Source organism: Theropithecus gelada, chromosome 12, assembly GCF_003255815.1.
Source record: "Theropithecus gelada isolate Dixy chromosome 12, Tgel_1.0, whole genome shotgun sequence".
In the NCBI taxonomy this organism is placed as follows: Eukaryota; Metazoa; Chordata; class Mammalia; order Primates; family Cercopithecidae; genus Theropithecus; species Theropithecus gelada.
In genome coordinates, this window is record NC_037680.1 from 115,600,372 (window position 1) to 115,619,068 (window position 18,697).

At 54.5% G+C, this 18,697-nt stretch overlaps 1 protein-coding gene across 1 annotated transcript in view; it reads right to left on the reverse strand.

The window, feature by feature from the left end:
- Positions 1–18,697, reverse strand: part of HDAC4 (histone deacetylase 4) — a 345,400-nt gene that overhangs the window by 27,076 nt on the left and 299,627 nt on the right. The window contains exons 18-22 of the mRNA XM_025404973.1: positions 13,730–13,837; positions 10,978–11,033; positions 8,281–8,368; positions 6,046–6,165; positions 5,054–5,151 (exon numbers count right to left, since the gene is read on the reverse strand). Coding sequence (XP_025260758.1) covers positions 5,054–5,151; positions 6,046–6,165; positions 8,281–8,368; positions 10,978–11,033; positions 13,730–13,837 — 470 coding nt within the window. The remainder of the gene's footprint in view (positions 1–5,053; positions 5,152–6,045; positions 6,166–8,280; positions 8,369–10,977; positions 11,034–13,729; positions 13,838–18,697) is intronic.

Below are 18,697 nucleotides of genomic sequence, written 5' to 3' on the forward strand. Positions count from 1 at the left end.
GGGACAGCAGGCGGGGTGCTGGCCATTCTCCTCAGCTTCCTGAGGAACACAGCTGGGCTGGGAAGGCAGGCGGGGTGCCAGCCACTCTCCTCAGCTTCCTGAGGAACAGAGCTGGGCCAGGACAGCAGGCGGGGTGCCGGCCACTCTCCTCAGCTTCCCGGGGAACAGAGCTGGGCTGGGACAGCAGGCGGGGTGCTGGCCATTCTGCTTCCTTGCAGGGCCATCGCTCGAGCAGCCTCCCAGCTGCGCTCTGTGCAAGGGGCTATGTCACGGGGCATGTCTAGCTCTAAACCACCGCATACCATCAAATTACGGCTTGTACATACCATCCTCAAAAGCCACAACGGCATCTAAATGCAACATTTCACTTAACAGCTGGGTTTCAACATCTGGAAAGAAATGACCTTCCAGTTCATTCCCCCACTAGGACCCTAAACAACACTCACCACACCCTCCGTCAACACAAGCCTCAGAGCAAACCGAGCTTATGGGGCCAACAGGCTGCAGCCCTGCGGCCACCCACAGCCGGCACGCCTCTGGGGACTCTGTGGGAACTGGGCTCAGGGCTGGCACACCATGCTGGAGTCTCTGGCTGCCTTTCTGCCTCCAATAAATGCCCTGGCGCATCGTCCATACAAACTGGCCCTCGCTGGCTCTCCCCACGAAGGGGCCTCCAGGGGGAGACGCTCCCAGCCGCTTTCTCACCTCTTCCTGAAAATCGACTGAAGCAAAAGCGACCCCACTCAACCCTCATCCACCCCCACCCAGAACGAACCTTCTCCCGCTGGGTCTCTGCCCAGCACCCGTCAGCCTCCTCCAAGCCAGCACCTTGAGACCTCGCCACGTGCCCTCTCCGCCAAAATTAGCTGTTACTCCCCTCGATCCCATCTCACTTCAGTCTCTTTGAGATGGCCCTACGTCTCCAGCCTGTGGCCCTGTCATGATCTCTGTTGCTGTTTTCTGGGCTTGTCCACTGGTGCCCAGCTCCTACCCTGGCCTGCTGTTTGCCAGGTCCAAGTCTGTCACTTAAGCTGCCACAAGATGGGCCTGTCCAACATGCAGAGCTGGCCGTGACGCTTCATTCCAGTCAGAGGCCCTGACAGAGCCCCCGCCATCAGGACCAAGCCTGGCTCTGTGGATGGGCGGGTTTGCGCCATCGGGCTCTGTTCCCTCAGGAAGGCCCTTCTCCCGTAATGTCCCGTGCCAGGCTCATTCCTCCAGGACTCAGCCGGGGGCTTGCCTCCTCCAGAAACTTCCTGGGCCCCCCAGGTGGGCAGGTCCCCTGAGGTCTTACCGGGCCTGCCTAGAGCTTGTCCTCCCGGTCCCCTGCTACTCTCCAGGGCAGGCACTGTGCTGACTCACTGTTCCATCTCACAGGGCCGGCCCCGCAGGCACAGCGAAGGCTGGGTCAGGACGAGCTCTCTCAGCTCCGAGGCTGTAGCTTGTATGCTTTTGCTTCTTTGTGCTTCTCAGATAAATTTCTACATAGGAAAATACTTGGACGCATTTAAGAGACAAAATTGCTTTTAGAAAAGAACGTGGCACGGTCTGTATGAAACCTCTTCATAGCCTTGACTTCCTTAGGCAAGGAACCCAGGGACCAGCGTGGTGAGTGCAGTGGGTGCCACTCGGCAATGGTGAAAACAGCAGTCGTTAGGTGCTGTGACTCCTAAAACACACCTGTCTACAAAAGGCAGCAACACAGCAACACAGCTTATGGAAGGAACAAACACTGAGAGCCTCGGCCTTCCCGTCTCACTTGAAAAGTTGGAGAAAGTGAAACGGCTTTGCCCAGTTGCTCAATTTCAAGACTACTGCCAGTTTGTTAGGATATTACAGGAACTGCTTGAGAAGATCCAGTTTCAGAGACATCTCTGATAAATGTCGTAATATCACAGTGGAATCTAAGCTACGAAGCACGAGCATCTGGATGTGGCGCTCATCCCTGACAGAAGAGTCCCCCGTGTCCCCGCACACAGGTGAGGGAGGGGATACGGAGCTCCGTCACCATCGCCATCCTCTCCCTACATGCCCCCCCCGCGTCCCCGCGCACAGGTGAGGGAGGAGATACGGAGCTCCGTCACCATCGTCATCCTCTCCCTACACGCCCCCTCCGTGTCCCCGCACACAGGTGAGGGAGGGGATACAGAGCTCCGTCACCATCGTCATCCTCTCCCTACACGCCCCTCCCCCGGCGGCTCCGACTTTACTCAGCAACTTCAAAGCCGCGTCTGGCACTGGGACTGGTTTGAATTAAGATTCCGTTTTCTCCTGTGAGTCTCTGGGCCTGAGGAGAAAGTGCCGGCTGCTTCTGGATTTCATTAGGGGCAATTTTCTTATCTTTTCTTTGTCTTAGGCTTGATCCCCTGAAAACGCAACGTGGCAGGCAATGGGTCTGAATAACAAGGTGCTGCCTGGAAGGCATGCATTGTCCCCGGGGGCCCGGGCGGGGGAGAGGAGCAGAAGAAAGGGGAGAACCAATCTCTGACCCTTCTTCCCCATCATCGGATGCCCAGGGAACCATAAATTGTAAACTTCAAAGTGCTATTTTACATTAAAATCAATAAAAAAAAACCCTGAAACAATTTTCCTTTTCAAAGACGCTATTTAAGCTTTAAAAAGTTCACTTGATAAGGTATTATCATGTACACACTTGGCAGGAGATTAAAGCACATGTCAAGAGCAACTCAGAAAGGCATGTTCATCCTAAAGGCTGGCCAGGCCGGCCGGGGCCTGGGGAGGGGAAGTGACCCTGAGGGCAGATGCCCATTGCTGCTTTGGGCCTGGGCTTGCCCACCAGCAGGGATGCCATGGGGTAAGGGTTTCACCCCAGGATCCAAGAGCCGAAGGCACCACTGAGAAATGCCCATGGGGTGAGGGTGGTCCATCAAAACCAGGCCTGGGACCAATGACCGGAAAGAGGGCACCACCTCCTTTCTCTCTGCAAACCAGGAAACCCTGCCTTCTCTCTCTGCACGGGAATTTGGCCACAGTGGGCCCTGGGTTCCCCGGGCGGCGCCAGTGTTCACTCAGGCAGGAAGTCGACCAGCCAGCATCTACACCTCTCATGGTGGCCAGAGGCTTTACTTTCAGAGAAGCCTCCGAGGGAGCCCAGTTCTCTGGGGCGACAACCAAGCGAGGGGCAGCGGGAGCGCATTCCGTGAGCAGACGGCGACACGCCCACGCCAGGGGTCCGATTTCATATGAGCTCATTTTCAGATGTGGCACACATTGGGGGAAGTCCTTCTCTTTTAAATTAGGCAGGACAACTGTCAACATTACATTAAATCTTGATCAAGAGTAAGAAGAGACATCAAAATCCAACCGATGAGATGGGGAAAAAGTGGTCAGGTACAGATCAGAGCAGGTCTGCTGAGGCGCTCCTGAATTCCCTCCTGCACAGCCCGGGCTCACCGCTGGAGCAGCTGAGCAGCTTGGGCGCCGTCAGGCGGGGTCTGTTCCTTCTAGGAGACACTGAGTGCCTGGGGAGGGGCCCACATGTCCTGGGCCAGGCCTGTACGTCACCAGATCTCAACAACCTTTCCAAGGGGAGCAATGGACCCCAGTTAGAGAAGAATAGCAGACACTGAGAGAGGCCTCGTGACTTATTCACCATCTCCAGAAAGCATGTGGCAGAGTCCACACAAAACGTTTACAGATGTATCCTTGTGTAGGGCCTCACCTGCCAGAGACGTGCACACACAGTTGCACACAAAGACATGGGCATGCAAAGACACACAAGCACACATGTGTATACTCATACACAGACGTGCACACACAGATACACACACAAAAAGACATGTGCATGCGAAGACACACAGGCACACGGGTGTATACTCATACCTAGATGTGCACACAGAGATATACACACACAGATACATGCACACAAAGACACACAAGCACATGGGTGTGTACTCAGAGATGTGCACACACACATGCATACCTGCATGCACACAGACATGCATCCACACCCACACAGACGTGTGTAATGTACATAGGCATGGACACACACCTGAAGACATGTGCATGGCTACAGATGCCCGCACAAGCATGGAGAAACATGCACACAGATGAACACCCACCCACCCACACACACACACACGCAGGTGGACACGCACATATGCAGACATGCACTCACATCCATACAGACACACACGCACACACGTCACAAAGACACACCTGCACACATGTGGTTTATATGTACATAAATCAGGACAAAGCCAGGGAGTTAGAGAAAGAGAAAAACGCTGAAGACTGTGTGGGGCTTTGATGCCACATGGACAGTGTCTTCTAACAGAGGCACCATCTGTCAGGTTCAGCCACACTAATACAACCCTTCTCCCCACGTGGCTCTGGGAAGCGATGCAGGCCGGGGGCTGCTCCCCCGGAGCCCGTCACTGCACCGCGGCAGGCGAAGCCGCCATTTTAAAACGAGGACAAGAAAACCTGTGCTGCTCAGCAGCCCGTTCTGGGTCACAGGAATGACTCCAGTCTGGCCTAGATCAACGGAGAAGCAACCACTTGATGACAAAAGCAAACACTGCGCCTTTAAACAGCTCCCTGAGGCTAAATTCTGAAGGCTCAGAGTCCCACGAAGGAAGTGGGAGGAAGGGCGACAACTGCCTCTTGATATTTAGGAATAAACAAGAAATACTTATTTCCATTGGACATCGCATCACAAGAGGTTTGCGGAAGAAGAATGAGGAGATCATGAGACCCTGAAGATCTTCGCCTTCGTTTCTCATGAACACACTCCACTCTGCACAGAGGTCCCTGCCACCGTCTCCATCACTCTCACCATCGGGACCTGGAGTGGGCTCCTGGTTTTACTTCATGCACAGAAGGGAGCACTAAGAGCCGATGGTAAGAAGACAGTCTCCAAGATTCCACGCTTGGCACTGAAGAATGAACTGAGACAGCCCCAACGGCCCCTGCAGCCCCGTTCAGCCACAGACCAGTTTCAGACACGCTCATCTCCAACAAGTGCTTCCCGGAGTGTGTGCACAGAGGAAAAGCTGCTATTTCAGGTGTCACGTGAAGCCAGGAGACTCACCTGAAGGCCGCCAAGTACTCAGCATCTCCCATGGGAGGGTCCAGGCCGCCAGTGAAAGCCATGTTGACGTTGAAACCCACGCCGGGCCCTGTGCCCACCTGTTGCCACAAGGAGAGAAACACACGTCACAGACCCTGAGCAGGACCTGTCTGACAGGAACGCCTGACACAGGTGGCACCGGGATGGGCTCAGCCTTGGTGGGCCTCTGGGGAGAGCCCACGTGTCCCGATCTCCTGCTGCATATTCATTAAAACGTGCGTGAAGGAGTCCCCCACTCACACCGGTGCACTGACATCAACAAGGGGGCCCTTTTCCTGGCTGCTGAGGGCTCTCGCTGACCCTGCCCTCGGCACACCAAGGCCCCGTACTGACATTTCTGTGGACCCGCCGCCCTGTGTCGTGTGCCGTATGTGACATCGGGGAATCAGACCTGGGTCTCTCTGGGCAGAAAGTGTCTCTGATGAGCCTGTCATTTTCTATTTCCTCTAAAAAAATAAGATCCAGAGGCAGACGGAGCGTCTTGCCTGGATGAAAGCCCTGCTGTTGGGGCCTCTGTTCAGAGTGGGCAGGCTCTGAAGGGGGACCTGGGGCGTTGTCAAGGAGCCGCTGGGCCTGCCGTTCCTGGGGCCGCCACGCATCCCTGCGCCGGGCAAAGGACAGTGGACAGAGCCCCTTGCCAGAGGGTGTCCTGTGGAAGACAGTGGGCTGGGCCCTGTCTGGAGGAAAATGGGCACCGCTCACCTCTTCCTTCACAAACACCTCGGTCTGCCTGGATGGGAACCAGAAACAATATCCAGCCTCTCACTTGTACTTTAGACCAAACACAGGCCACCTGTGCACAGCGGCGCAACGCACGCTGACGTCTGACTGAAGTTACTGTCTGGGCTTACGCGAGCGTGAAGGCCTCACTCGCTGCTGCCGGGCAGCTGTGGACCGTCTGCCCTGTGCCCCCACAGCGGCTCCCCGCAGCCCCCCTTACACACCCCACCTACCTCGTCAGGAGCCCCGCTGCCCGGGAAGAAGTTCCCATCGTCGTAGCGGTGGAGGGACACGTACAGGACGCTGGGGTCGCTGTAGAAAGCCTGCTGGGTCCCGTTTCCATGGTGCACGTCCTGAAAGAGCAGGAACAGCCAACTCAGGGCTGAGACGGGTCCTGGAGCGTGGCCTCCCCTTAGGGCCGTCTCCCACCCCAGCTGTGCTTAGTGAACAACGGCTCCTGCTCAGGAATGACATTACCCTCCAGCCGGGCCGCACCCAGCGGATGCGAGTCTGGGGCTGTGTGGGTCAGGGCTATGTGGTGCAGGGTTGCAGGGGTTCTAAGGCCCAGTGTTCGCATCTGCAGCACTGTTTCCCTCGCCCTGAGAGCCTTGGCACAATCCTGACTCCAGCAGCGGAGGGGCTGGAGTTCAGCCGGGCCTGGAGGCCACCATTTCCCAAACGAAGCCATCTGATCAATTTCCTGCACCTGCTGTGTCTCTGACAAGTGAGCAATTTCCTCAGCCTCTGTCGGGAAGGAGGTCACCGGCTGTGGCCTGCGCACTTGCAGGCACACGGGAGGTGCCAATCCCATGCCAGGCAGGGGGTTTGGCAGGAGACAAGTCCCAGGTGTCTGTGAGTGACAGGCACACACAGCACAGGGTCCAGGCCCCTGTGCCCAAATGGCAAGCACCGTTTCTTAATCACAAAACCCACAGGTCAAATGCACCAGAGGGCAACACAAGAGGCAGCCTGGGGCTTTACTGACCATGGCTGTTCTGCCCTGGGCCACACGGCAGGTGGTCACCAGGATGGGCGGGCGAGGGGGTGGCCCTGCTGAGAACAGCTGTGTGCCTGAGAAGAGAGCAGGCAGCCCTGATGTCCCCAGCGCGAGAGCTTGCTGCTCCGTTATCTGTGCTCATCACAGTAAAAGTGGAAGGGCAGCCACAGGTGAGGAGCGATGGAACAGGTGCCTTCGGTCCCACAGAGTAGGTAATCACCATGAAAATGCACACGGAGGCTTTCCCGACACGCAGCTTCCCACTGAGATGCCCCTGTCCGCGTGGTGTGTACATGGGCAACATCACAGCTCAGCGTGCAGGGAGCACACCACACAGGGTCTACACAGCCTGTCTGCGTGCCCTAGCGCTTCACTCTGTGTTGGGGACGGGTCCCCGGTCTTTAGCCGTCAGCAGCCTCACATTGCTCTCTTCTTGGGCACTCCTACCGGCTCCCTCAGGAGGAGCTGAGGGAGGGCTCCCGGCTCGCAGGTCCTTGGGTGTGGAGGACCCGCTGCTCTGCCGCATCCCCTGACCTGCCTCTCCGAAAGCGCACGGCCGGCTGGGGGCTGTCTGGCCGTCCTGGCTGCGCCACATTGTTTCTTTTTTTTTTTTTTTTCTTTTTTTGTATTTTTTAGTAGAGACGGGGTTTCACCGTGTTAGCCAGGATGGTCTCGATCTCCTGACCTCGTGATCCGCCCGTCTCGGCCTCCCAAAGTGCTGGGATTACAGGCTTGAGCCACCGCGCCCGGCCTACATTGTTTCTTTACCCAAACTCAGAAGGACTTTTCCAATTCAAATCATAACCATACCTGACAGGCCCTGCTTTTCTCCTTAAAATTATGAAACAAATAATAAATACCAAAGAGAACACTAAATATGTATATATCTGGCTTTAAAAAGAGTAGTAAGATGAACACCTTGAACATTAATTTCCGGTATAAGAATGAGTATACCTATTCGTGGAATGTAGATTCAGACACCATATAGCATTATTTAAAAAGAGATGACTCTTTTGGGGCAGTGGCAGCCCCCATTCCAGCAGGACCAGGTGCCCACACAGCAGCAGGAAGGCACGGGTTTCACTGCGGTGACTGAGAGGAGAGTGCCGCCTTCGGCCAGGTCAGGGCCCTCCCAGGCTCCCAGGCCACACACAAAGTCGATGTGGACACAGCCTCCTCCCCAATGCCTGCCTTCCAAGAAGATCTCGCCAAGGGTGGCCCTGGCTGCTGCCCTCACCCACAGGCACATTTCTGGACACGCCAGGACCCCATTCGCCGGGGTCGGCTGATGGAAGCTATAGAATGACTTGTAGCAGGTTTGGGGCTTTAATTCTCCGCATCTTTGAGACCGTTTCCAGAAACCTAAGCTTCCCAAATCCAAGAGCTCCCCTCCTCTCTCCACATGCTGCTGTCTGGTCGGGGAGGACACAGCAGCAACCTGAGCCGTGCTTGAGGCGGCGGCTCTGCTTACCCAGTCCACGATGAGGATCTTGCTCACGCTCAACCTCTGCTGCAGAAGCTTGGCTGCCACGGCCACGGAGTTGAAGTAGCAAAAGCCCCTGTGGGAGAGAACCGATGCTGGAGACAAAGCACAGGTGGGCGGTGGCCAGTTTTTCCACAACCCGCCAGAGCGCCACTCGGGGTCCGCGCAGACCTAAGAGGTCTCTGTGAGTGCACAGCTCCTGAATATGCCGCAGGGAACCTCCAGTGATGCCGGAGAATCGGTTAACAGAGAGACACATACACAGCCCCCCCCACACACACACGGCTCCCAAACAAGCCACTGGGGAATCTTAGCTGCTGCCATAGGGTAGGTTAACCGACATGGACATGCACACACCCCACACAGACACACACCCCACAGAGACACACACATATCATGCAACACGCCCTACACACATACATGCCCCACAGATACACCCATACACCACAGACACACACCCCACACAGACACACACCCCACACAGACACACATCCCACAGAGACACACACACATCATGCAACACGCCCTACACACATACATGCCCCACAGATACACCCATACACCACACACACCCCACACAGACACACACCCCACACAGATACACACCCCACACAGACACACACCCCACACACACACTCCACAAAAACACACCCCACACAGATACCCCACACAGACACACACCCCACACAGACACACACTCCACAAAAACACACACCCCACACAGACACACACCCCACAGACACACACCCCACACAGACACACACCCCACAGAGACACACACATACCATGCAACACGCCCTACACACATACATGCCCCACAGATACGCCCATACACCACAGACACACACCTCACAAAAACACATACCCCACAAAAACACACACCCCACACACACACCCCACACACACATGCAGATACACATGAACATCCCACACAGAAACACACACATACAGAAACCACAGATACATACAAGCACACACATACATATACACATAAGCATATACATATCACACATATCCACAGTTACAGACACACACACACACACACACACACACTCTCTCCTGCTTGGAGGTCCGCCATGCTCCTCTGGTAGGGAAGCCTATTTCGCATGTGACCAGCATGTCCCTCATCTTCGCCCAGAACCCTTCCTCTCAGGAGCTGCCGCCCCGGCACACGGACACGGCACACGGACACGGCAGCTGCTCATCTCAGTTGCTTACTGCTGACCTTTCTATATTCCAATACGCAAATTACCCTTAATTTTAGAGACTCTTACTCAAGAGACCGAGAAAACAAGCTATGGAAGTGACTCAAATAACAATGAAAACCTTCTCAATCTCCATTTCCCTTTGTCTGAATGGCCACAGACACGGAGAAACACTCGTCGTTTTGTTTTCGGAATCTGGGCTGGCATGGGGAAGCGCACACACCCCGGAACATCCTAGATGCTGGGCTCCTGCAGCGGCTCACAGGGAGCACAGCGAAGAGCTGCAACCTAAGATAACTCGTTTGTCTCCTCTGAGGTTTATTATTCGGAATATCCAACGACTCAGGTTCAAATTAGAAAAGAAACTTCAGAGAAGTGAAACGAACACGAAGCCTGGTGCCCAAGTGACATGTTCTGGGACGTGGAGCAACCACGTGGTTTTCAGGTAAAGCCACAAAGGTTCCAACAAGCGTCCCTCCCTGGAGGTTACAATCTCCTCTCTGTACATGAAGGAGATTCTGCTCTATCATGTGGATCTGACTCTCTCACCTCCTGATGTGAAACAGGGCACTGCTGGCCCCTCCGCTGACACCCGACTTCCCGGGGTGGCAGGGAGGCCCTTTCCTGGGCCCCTGCGGTTCCGTCTCGCTCTGACTGCTTCCTGGCCACGCCCTGATCTCTGCACTTGTTCTTGGTTGCCCATCTGAAAAACTGCTGCTCAAATTCTCCAAGGCAGAGCCCCACGCCACCGTCTCCTCACCAAAGCTGGCAAGATCAGGCACCCCTTCTCCATCTCCAGAGCATGGGAGCCGCTCTTCCTAGCACCAACCCTCCTCACTAGAGTGGCTACCGTCCCACGAGACAGCATGCTCTTTGACGGGATAGCTCACTCATTTACCACCCACGCCGCAAGGCACTCCACACACAGCTGCCGGTCTGTCCTGCCACTGGCTCTGCACACACAGGGATGGGTCGCCACTCTGCCCAGATCCTCAGCTGTGTGGGACTGTCAGCAGTCTCTGAAAGACCCGAAACAGCACCTGGATAGCTGCCTGCATGGACATGGCTCTGCGACTTGCTGCGTCAGTACCAGGCGGTCAGCAGGCAGTTAAAGGCCATGCGCAAAATGACCTGAGTCCTCTAGACAACAAGGGCTGCAGTGACTCACTTGAGGGGGAGTGGTGTTTCCTCTCCCAAGTGTTGACAACTACTCAACCACCAGAGGCTTCTCTGGACTAACCTCCACACACCCTTTCCCATCCTTTCCTCTGATCTGTCTCCGTCACGACCAAGCAGTGATGCTCACAGACCTCGGCATCTGCACTCGACACCCAGGAGCTGAAGCCGGCATGCGGCATATCTTGGGTGGTCAGCAAACGGCAGCCCAGCTCCCCGAGGTCACTCAGGCACCCACCCAGCCCTAAGGGAGGGAAGGGAGACCCGGATTCCCTTGCAGTGCACAGCTGCGGTGTGTACTCACATGGGTGTGCTCTCCTCCGCGTGGTGTCCAGGGGGGCGGACCACAGCAAAGCCATTCTGCAGGTGACACCAGACAGCCGGGAGAGAGCGACAAAAGACACGCTTTGTAGCCATGGGAAAATGGTGGCACACTCAACTTTTAGCAGAGTTGGGCTACATGGGAGGACAGTTTCTCGCTGCACCCTGGCCACAATGATGGGGAGAGGATGCAGGGCCAGTGATGAGCCTTTCCGAGATACCTGGGCCCTTTTCCTACAGAGGTCTGGGGGCTACTAATTGTTCCCCCGAAATGCAGTCACTGGGATAACGGGTGGGTGCCCTGCCCCACTCTCAGCTCTGTCGGTGAGGCGTGGTGCCCTCGGCGCAGGGGTTGGGGTGAGGTGGAAGGGGTGCGCTCGCTCCCCATTGGCTCGGGACCAGGACCCGCTAGGTGGCCACTGGAGGAAGACGAAGCAGAAGGGGCCCCACGCAGGGACTTGGCCGCGGGGCAGAGGCTTTGTGCCCCAGCTTGGCCTTCATGTGACTGCCTCTGTCCTTACTGTGCTTCAGCTCCAGGACGACGGGCAAGTGGGCAGCCCACAAAGCAGCTCCTCTCAGGCTGGGCAGAAAAGCTGTCCTCTGCCCCGTCACTTCTGCGTCAAAAATCCATCTGCAAACCACTCTGTAGCTGCCGCCATAAAAATGGATTACAGTCCTCTCTTGGTCTCAGCAGCAACAGGACATTGTGTGGTCAAGGTCTGTAACAGAGCCTCAAAAGTGCCGGCCAACCATGAGTGACCAGGCCGTGGGCGGGGTGAGCCGGACGCCGCAGGGACCAGGCCCAGGATGGCGCGAGGGCAGCCAGTGAGGTGCAGGCAAAAATGCTCTCAAGAGGCCCTGGTCTCCCTGCGTTTCTGCACTCAGTGCTTCCATGTGCAGGCTGCAGACCCCTGCAGTCCCAACCCCTGCTGAGGGTCTGTAGTCGGCATAGACCCGAGGCTCTATGTACTCTTTTCACTGCCCTGACACCTGTGCAGGTGCTGCTGAAGCACCGGAGGGTAGATGGCGGGCAGGGAACAGCACGAGGGCGTGTGTGTGTGTGAGCAGCTTCTCTTAACAATGTGCTCGATGAAGCAGTATTCAGACATTTTATTAGATCTCCGCCCTCAAACACGTCCTTTTAACATCCCGAGTAGAGAGACGGGAAGGAAGTGTGAGAAAATTTGAGCTTTCAAGTGAAAATTACAAGTTTAGAACGCATGGCTCTGCCTCTGTAAGCCTGCTGGCTCTCCCACTACTTACAAGACAGATGGGAGTGATATTAATGGTTTCAAACATTAATGACTTTTTTGATACTGTAGGAGTCAGAATATGGAAGATCCGTGTAACTCCATGAAGTTAAATTTCCAAATGACCAATGCATGGTGCTACCAACCACCCATGAACGAGGGATTGATCTGACCTCCAAGAAGGGCTAATGGTTCGGTTAAACAAGACGGAGGAGGAGGTGGCCATGATTTGAGTTCAGACCCACGCTGCAGCTAATTTTCAAGACACTACCACTTGTTGAATTTCTGGTATACTGTCAAAGAATACCCACAATTAGAATACCTCTGAAAAGTCTATTAAAATCCTCCCATTTCCAATTACGTATCTGTGTGGGGCCAGGATTCCTTCATGTACTTCGACATGGCCCAAGAATGATGCCAGGCAGGTGTGAGAACCCGGTTGCTGTCCACAGGGCCAGATGTTAGTGCTATTTTTATTTTTTTTATTACTTTTAAATTTTTTTTTTTTTTAATTTTTTGAGACAGAGTTTCGCTCTGTCACCCAGGCTGGAGTGCAATGGCGCAACTTGGCTCACTGCAATCTCCACCTCCCAGGTTCAAGCGGTTCGCTGGCCTCAGCCTCCCAAGTAGCTGAGATTACAGGCACCCGCCACCATGCCCAGCTAATTTTTGTATTTTCAGTAGAGATGGAGTTTCGCCATGTTGGCCAGGCTGCTCTTGAACTCCTGACCTCAGGTGATCCCCCCGCCTTGGCCTCCCAAAGTGTTGGGATTACAGGCATGAGCTGCTGTGCCCGGTCGCTATTTTTAAATTAATAAACATTTTGAAAATTTCTCAGTTGTAATCTCTAATGCAGTCAATATTGCGGATATAATTCATGTAAACAGAAGTTCTTTGGAGCTTCTGTTTATTTTATTTTTTTTGAGACGGAGTCTCGCTCTGTCGCCCATGCTGGAGTGCAGTGGCGTGATCTCCACTCACTGCAAGCTCCGCCTCCTGGGTTCACCCCATTCTCCTGCCTCAGCTTCCGGAGTAATGGAGACTACAGGTGCCCGCCACCATGCACGGCGAATTTTTTGTATTTTTAGTAGAGATGGGGTTTCACCATGTTAGCCAGGATGGTCCTGATCTCCTGACCTCGTGATCTGCCCGCCTCGGCCTCCCAAAGTGCTGGGATTACAGGCGTGAGCCACCGCACCCAGCCATATATATAGTTTTTTAAGAGTATAAATTTTTAAGAGTATAAAGGGTTCTTACGACCCAAATCATTGAGAACCTCTGCACTATGCACACACCCTGTCACGAGTGTGGGCTATGTCTCTCTGATTCAACAGCGAGGCTATGCTGACAGAGTGGGGTCCACGCCTCCCCATTGCAGCTGCCTCCTGGCCTGATGAGAGGGAGATACGGAGGGCAGCCCTTCCCCATACCGGGAATCTGTGGCAGGCCTCCTGGAGGGCCACCGCTGCCCAGGCCCCGACTGACCTTCAGCTCCCCCGTGGCCACCTTGAAGACCAGCTCCACCACGCAGCCTACGGCCAGGCGGGCCGCCCCCGCCGAGTGCACCTCGTTCCATATGGTGTCGCTGTCCACCTGTGGAAACAACACCCCACAGTGAGGTCACCCTCCCCGGTCACCGTCATCGCCAGCCCTGGCTGGACAGAGCAGCTCAGGCTCTGTGGGCTCCGCTTCTAAAACCCCAGGGACTACCAGAGCCGGGGCAGCCTCAGCCCACGTTCAGGCTTCAATCTTTTTAAGACATGCCAAAAAATTTAAACAGGAAAATACAAGAGAAAATACAAGAGAAGTTAAGATGAAATGAGGTGCATGTGTCCTGACCTGTTCGGAGGCATCCTCTGTTCCCTCAATTGCTCCAATATACTTGGATCTAAAAGTAATGATGCCAAGGTGATCTAGTTCTTTTTTTTTTTTTTAAACTGGAACTGTAGTTAAGAGAGTTATTCAGGTTGAGTATCTCTAATCTGAGAATCTGAACTCCGAAATGCTACAAAAGCATTTTGTAGGCTGAGGCGGGAAGATCACTGGAGCTCAGGAGGTCGAGGCTACAGTGCACCATGAATGCACCACTGCACTCCAGTCTGGGTAACACAGTGAGGCTCTGTCTCCAAAAACGAAAAAATAATTTTTGAGTGCCTATGTGATGCTCAAAGAAAATGCACTCTGGAGCATTTTGGATTTCAGATTTTTGGATTAGGGATACTGAACTGGTAAGTATAATGCAAATATTCCAAAATCTGAAAAACATCAAACTCTGAAATACTTCTGGCCCCAAGCATTTCAGATAAGGGATAGTCAACCTGTCTAACAATTAGCAGCAAAATGAAATGTCAGGGGAATCAGGACCAGTCTCTTCCAACTGTGACCTTCTCCTGTGCCGAGTTTAACTGGAAGCTCCACATGTTGACCAGTGTAGTTAAGCGGGACTGGGAGTGTGGGCGAATGAGGAGGGCTGCCCTGCTCTGCCCTGCTGATGGCACACGGCTCTGCCCAGGCACCCTGCCCTGCTGATGGCACACGGCTCTGCCCAGGCACCCTGCCTTGCTGATGGCACACAGCTCTGCCCAGGCACCCTGCCCTGCTGATGGCACACGGCTCTGCCCAGGCACCCTGCCCTGTTGATGGCACACGGCTCTGCCCAGGCACCAGCAAGTCAGCCCGCTGGCCTTTCCCACTTCAGACAGAAAACGTGTTTCACACAAACATGTCAACAATCCCCAATTGTGTGTTGGCTCATTTATTTATTTAGGCACACTAGAAATTTCTTACAGCCCTGGCTTACTTCGGGAGGAAAGTCAACAGAGACCTGGACAGCCAGTTCTGCACAAAGCAGTCTCCTATGGGAGTCTGGCCAGGGGAGGGAGGCGTTAAGATGAAATACACAGCCCTTGGGCTGGCCCCAGGGCACCCGAGCAGCCATCCCCAAGTGTGTCCTTTGCCTGCAAGACGCTGTGGGGTAACACACCGGGGACTTGGGTGTGCCCAGCCCGGTAGAGGTCTTAGAAGCTGCATCATCAGAGTTGCTCATCTTCAACACGTTGCTGACCAGGTCGACTGCAGGTCCATTGCAGGGCGCCTCCTTCTCAAACTGAGCCCCTCTGAGCGCCGAGGGCTGTGGGGATCCTCAGCAGGAGCCAGGCGTGTCTACCCCGCCTCTCCCTTCCCCAGACCAGGCCCACGAGGGCTCCTGTCCACCACCAGGCAGACTTGCCACTTGACAGACACCGCTCACTATGTGGGGAGGGAGGATTTCTTTCCAAGCTGTCTTAAAGTTTCGTCATCAAAGCAAGGTGAGTTAAAATGCGTTTTCAAGGGGTTGAAGACATTTCCTGAAGCATATTCAGTGATGGTTTTCTTTTCAATGACCAAACTTCTACATTCTTTAAATGGTTTCCCCATGTCAAAATAACTCTACTTCACTGACCCTCCTTTAATCTTTAACCTGCAATGAATGGCTTCTCCTCTAAGTAATGCTATATTGTTTTTCATGGAAGCAGCCACATAAATAGGACTATTCTGGGTTGATGACTTCAGCTGGAGAATCAATTCATTAAAATTAAAGGTGGCAGGGGTGTGGCAGCTCATGTCTATAATACCAACACTTTGGGAGGCCGAGGTGGGAGGATCACTTGAGGCCAGGAGTTAGAGACCAGCCTGGGCAACATAGTGAGACCCCATCTCTGCAAAAAATAAAAATAAAAAGATTAGCCAGATGTGGTGGCCTGGGCCTGTAGTCCCCACAACTCAGGACGCTGAGGTGGGAAGATCACTTGAGCCCAGGATGTCGAGGCTGCAGTTAGCCATGAACGCACCACTGCACTCCAGTCTGGGTAACAGACTGAAGCTCTGTCTGCAAAGAGGAAAAAAAAAAAAATCCAAGGTGACATTCCAGGAGTGAGAGCTGGGCAGGGCAAGATTCTGCCAGTGGCTCTGTGTCAGCCAGGGGAGGCAGGGTCCCAGGCAGGACAGGCCCTGAGGCTGCCCCTGTGGGGACAGTACCCAGAGATGGTTTCTCTCCAACATACAATGAACTGGGCTTTAGGGTTAGGCCAACACTGCAGGGAGCGGAGGGTGGACTCCTCCCATGTTCTGAAGGGTCTTCTGGGGATTCTGCACACCTGGGGTGCGAAGGAGCTGCTCGGTCTACCAGGTGCCTGTGTCTGTGCCCCCTCCCATGGGACCCTGGGGTTCAGAAGCTTCTGGAATGTCTTGCACAGAGTGAAGGATAGAGCCCCAGCCAAACTGCAGGACCCCAGTCCCCAGAGAACTCAAGAGACCCTCCTTCGTCTGCTTCAGGACCACGGCTCCAGCTCCCAGGGACCAGCCCAGAGTTCCAGGAGCTCCAGGGCTCTTGCAGGGAGCCTGGCTCAGGCGTGCAGCGCCACCGCTGAGCAACAGCCTGGCTCAGGGCAGGCGGCCGCAACTACTAATGCAGGAAGGAGCAAATGGCTCACTCTGCATTTCGTTTAGTTTCTTTTTTTCTTTTCTTTCCTTCTCTCTCTCGCTTTCTTTTTTCCTCTCTCCTCCTCTCCTCTCCCCTCCCCTCCCCTCCCCTCCCTTCCTCTCCTCTCTCTTCTCTTTCTCTCTTTCTTTCTCTTTCACAATAAAGACAGGAAAATGGCGGGGGGAAACATGGAGAAAGGTTCCCATGGAGAATCCTATGGAGTCTAGAACAGACACACCGAGGGCTGGCAGGGCTGGGAGGCCTTTGGGAAGCTCAGAGGAGCCGTGGGGAGCCGGGCGCACAAGAGGAGGCCGGGATTGTGCCGGGCGAGGCCGAGCAAGGACACCAGCTCCTCACCTAGTTGAAACTTGTGGTCACTGGAGAGGAACAATGCAGAAGCTGATCTGGTTTGAAAAAGAGGTCAAAGCACTTTACAGCCCACATTTCCCAGCGTTGAGGAAGGGTGAGTTTTCGGTGTTCCAAGCCCCACTGCTCCGTCTCCAGCAGAGTTTGCAGCTGCTTCTGGGAAAGGCGGCCGGCTCTGCTCACCCGCTCTGCTCACCGGCTCTGCTCACCGGCTCTGCTCACCCGCTCTGCCCTCCCTGACAAGAGCACCTCCCGTGCGCCCACACTGTGGCTCCTGAGGTCTACTTTGCTCCTCCTGACACTCCAAGAGGCTGGCCCCTCACAGATCTGGAGACATGAGGCTCAGGAGAGTTGCATCTGTGCCAGCGACAGCAAGTGCACCCCACAGCCAGGGCAGGGGCCTGCACATGCCTCCTGTCTGTCTTCTTCCTTTTAGAAAACAGTGGGAAGTAAAACGCATCCTGCCGATGGCTGCACCTGAGGACGCCCTACGGCCCACACTGTTCCCTGCCCATGCCAACAGGTTACCCTCTCTGCCCTCCCTGCTCACGTCCACGTGGAGAGCTTTTCCATCAGCATCTGTGCACGAGTGCCTGTCTGTGCCCAGATGTGAGGGTGCAGCTCTCATCTGCTGTGCCTCAGATCTGGATTTAACACTTGGGAGGGGCTGCTGGGCTCACCCCCTCAGCTCTGAGTCTGCACTTAGCTTTCATTTGCAAATGATAAATTCTTCCTTGCACAGGCGTGCTGGCTGCAGGGCAGTGCAAATTCAATTCTTTTCAAGTCTGGCCAAAAACTTGCCCCAAATTAAGAGATTGCAGCCTATTTACAATACAAAATAAAATAACTCTAGGAGGGCTTGGTGGTGGTATGAATAAATGCCATTTATTCTCTTTCTGACGGGATAATTTTCAAAGCAGTGATTTTTATAAAAACTCAGGAAGAAAACAATTTTGTTTCATTTCCATAACAGAATCCAGACCTTGAGCTTCACCCTGCGATCTGTGATTACACACACACCGCACTGTTTCGGCTGCAGCGGCTCCTGCTGTACACTAGCTCCCATCCTCCCTGCCTGTAACCGTCTGCGGTGATTCGTGGCGCTGCAGGACCATGATGGCCCAGATCTGCTCGGAGGCTCTGCCTCAGCTTCTCATGGCCGCCCTCGCTGTTGCCACACCTGCCCAGGCTGCATCAAGGAGGTCAGGGGCCAGGGGAGAACCCTTTTGTTATTGAGAAATTTGATTGCAAGACCTGACCCTTCCTGTGTGGACGGATGGCCAGATGCCCAGACTGGAAAGTCCTTGCGAACCCATGCACCCAGGCCAGGTCCATATCATCAGCTCGTAGAAGCCGGCACAGCCCAGTGATTCATATGCCCAGGCCAGGTCCATATGATCAGCTCGCAGAAGCCAGCACAGCCCAGCAAGCAGCCCTACAGACTCCACTTGGCCCATGAGTATCACGGTCACTGCACTGGGAGCCCTGCCTGTAGCTTCGAGTAGAAACTGGGTACAGAATAAAGCAGCATGCATTCTACCCACACCATACTCGTGGCCTGCTGTGAGCAGATTACTGCCGCAGACTTAGAAGGGGATGAGACACTGGCTGCACACAGGATCCTG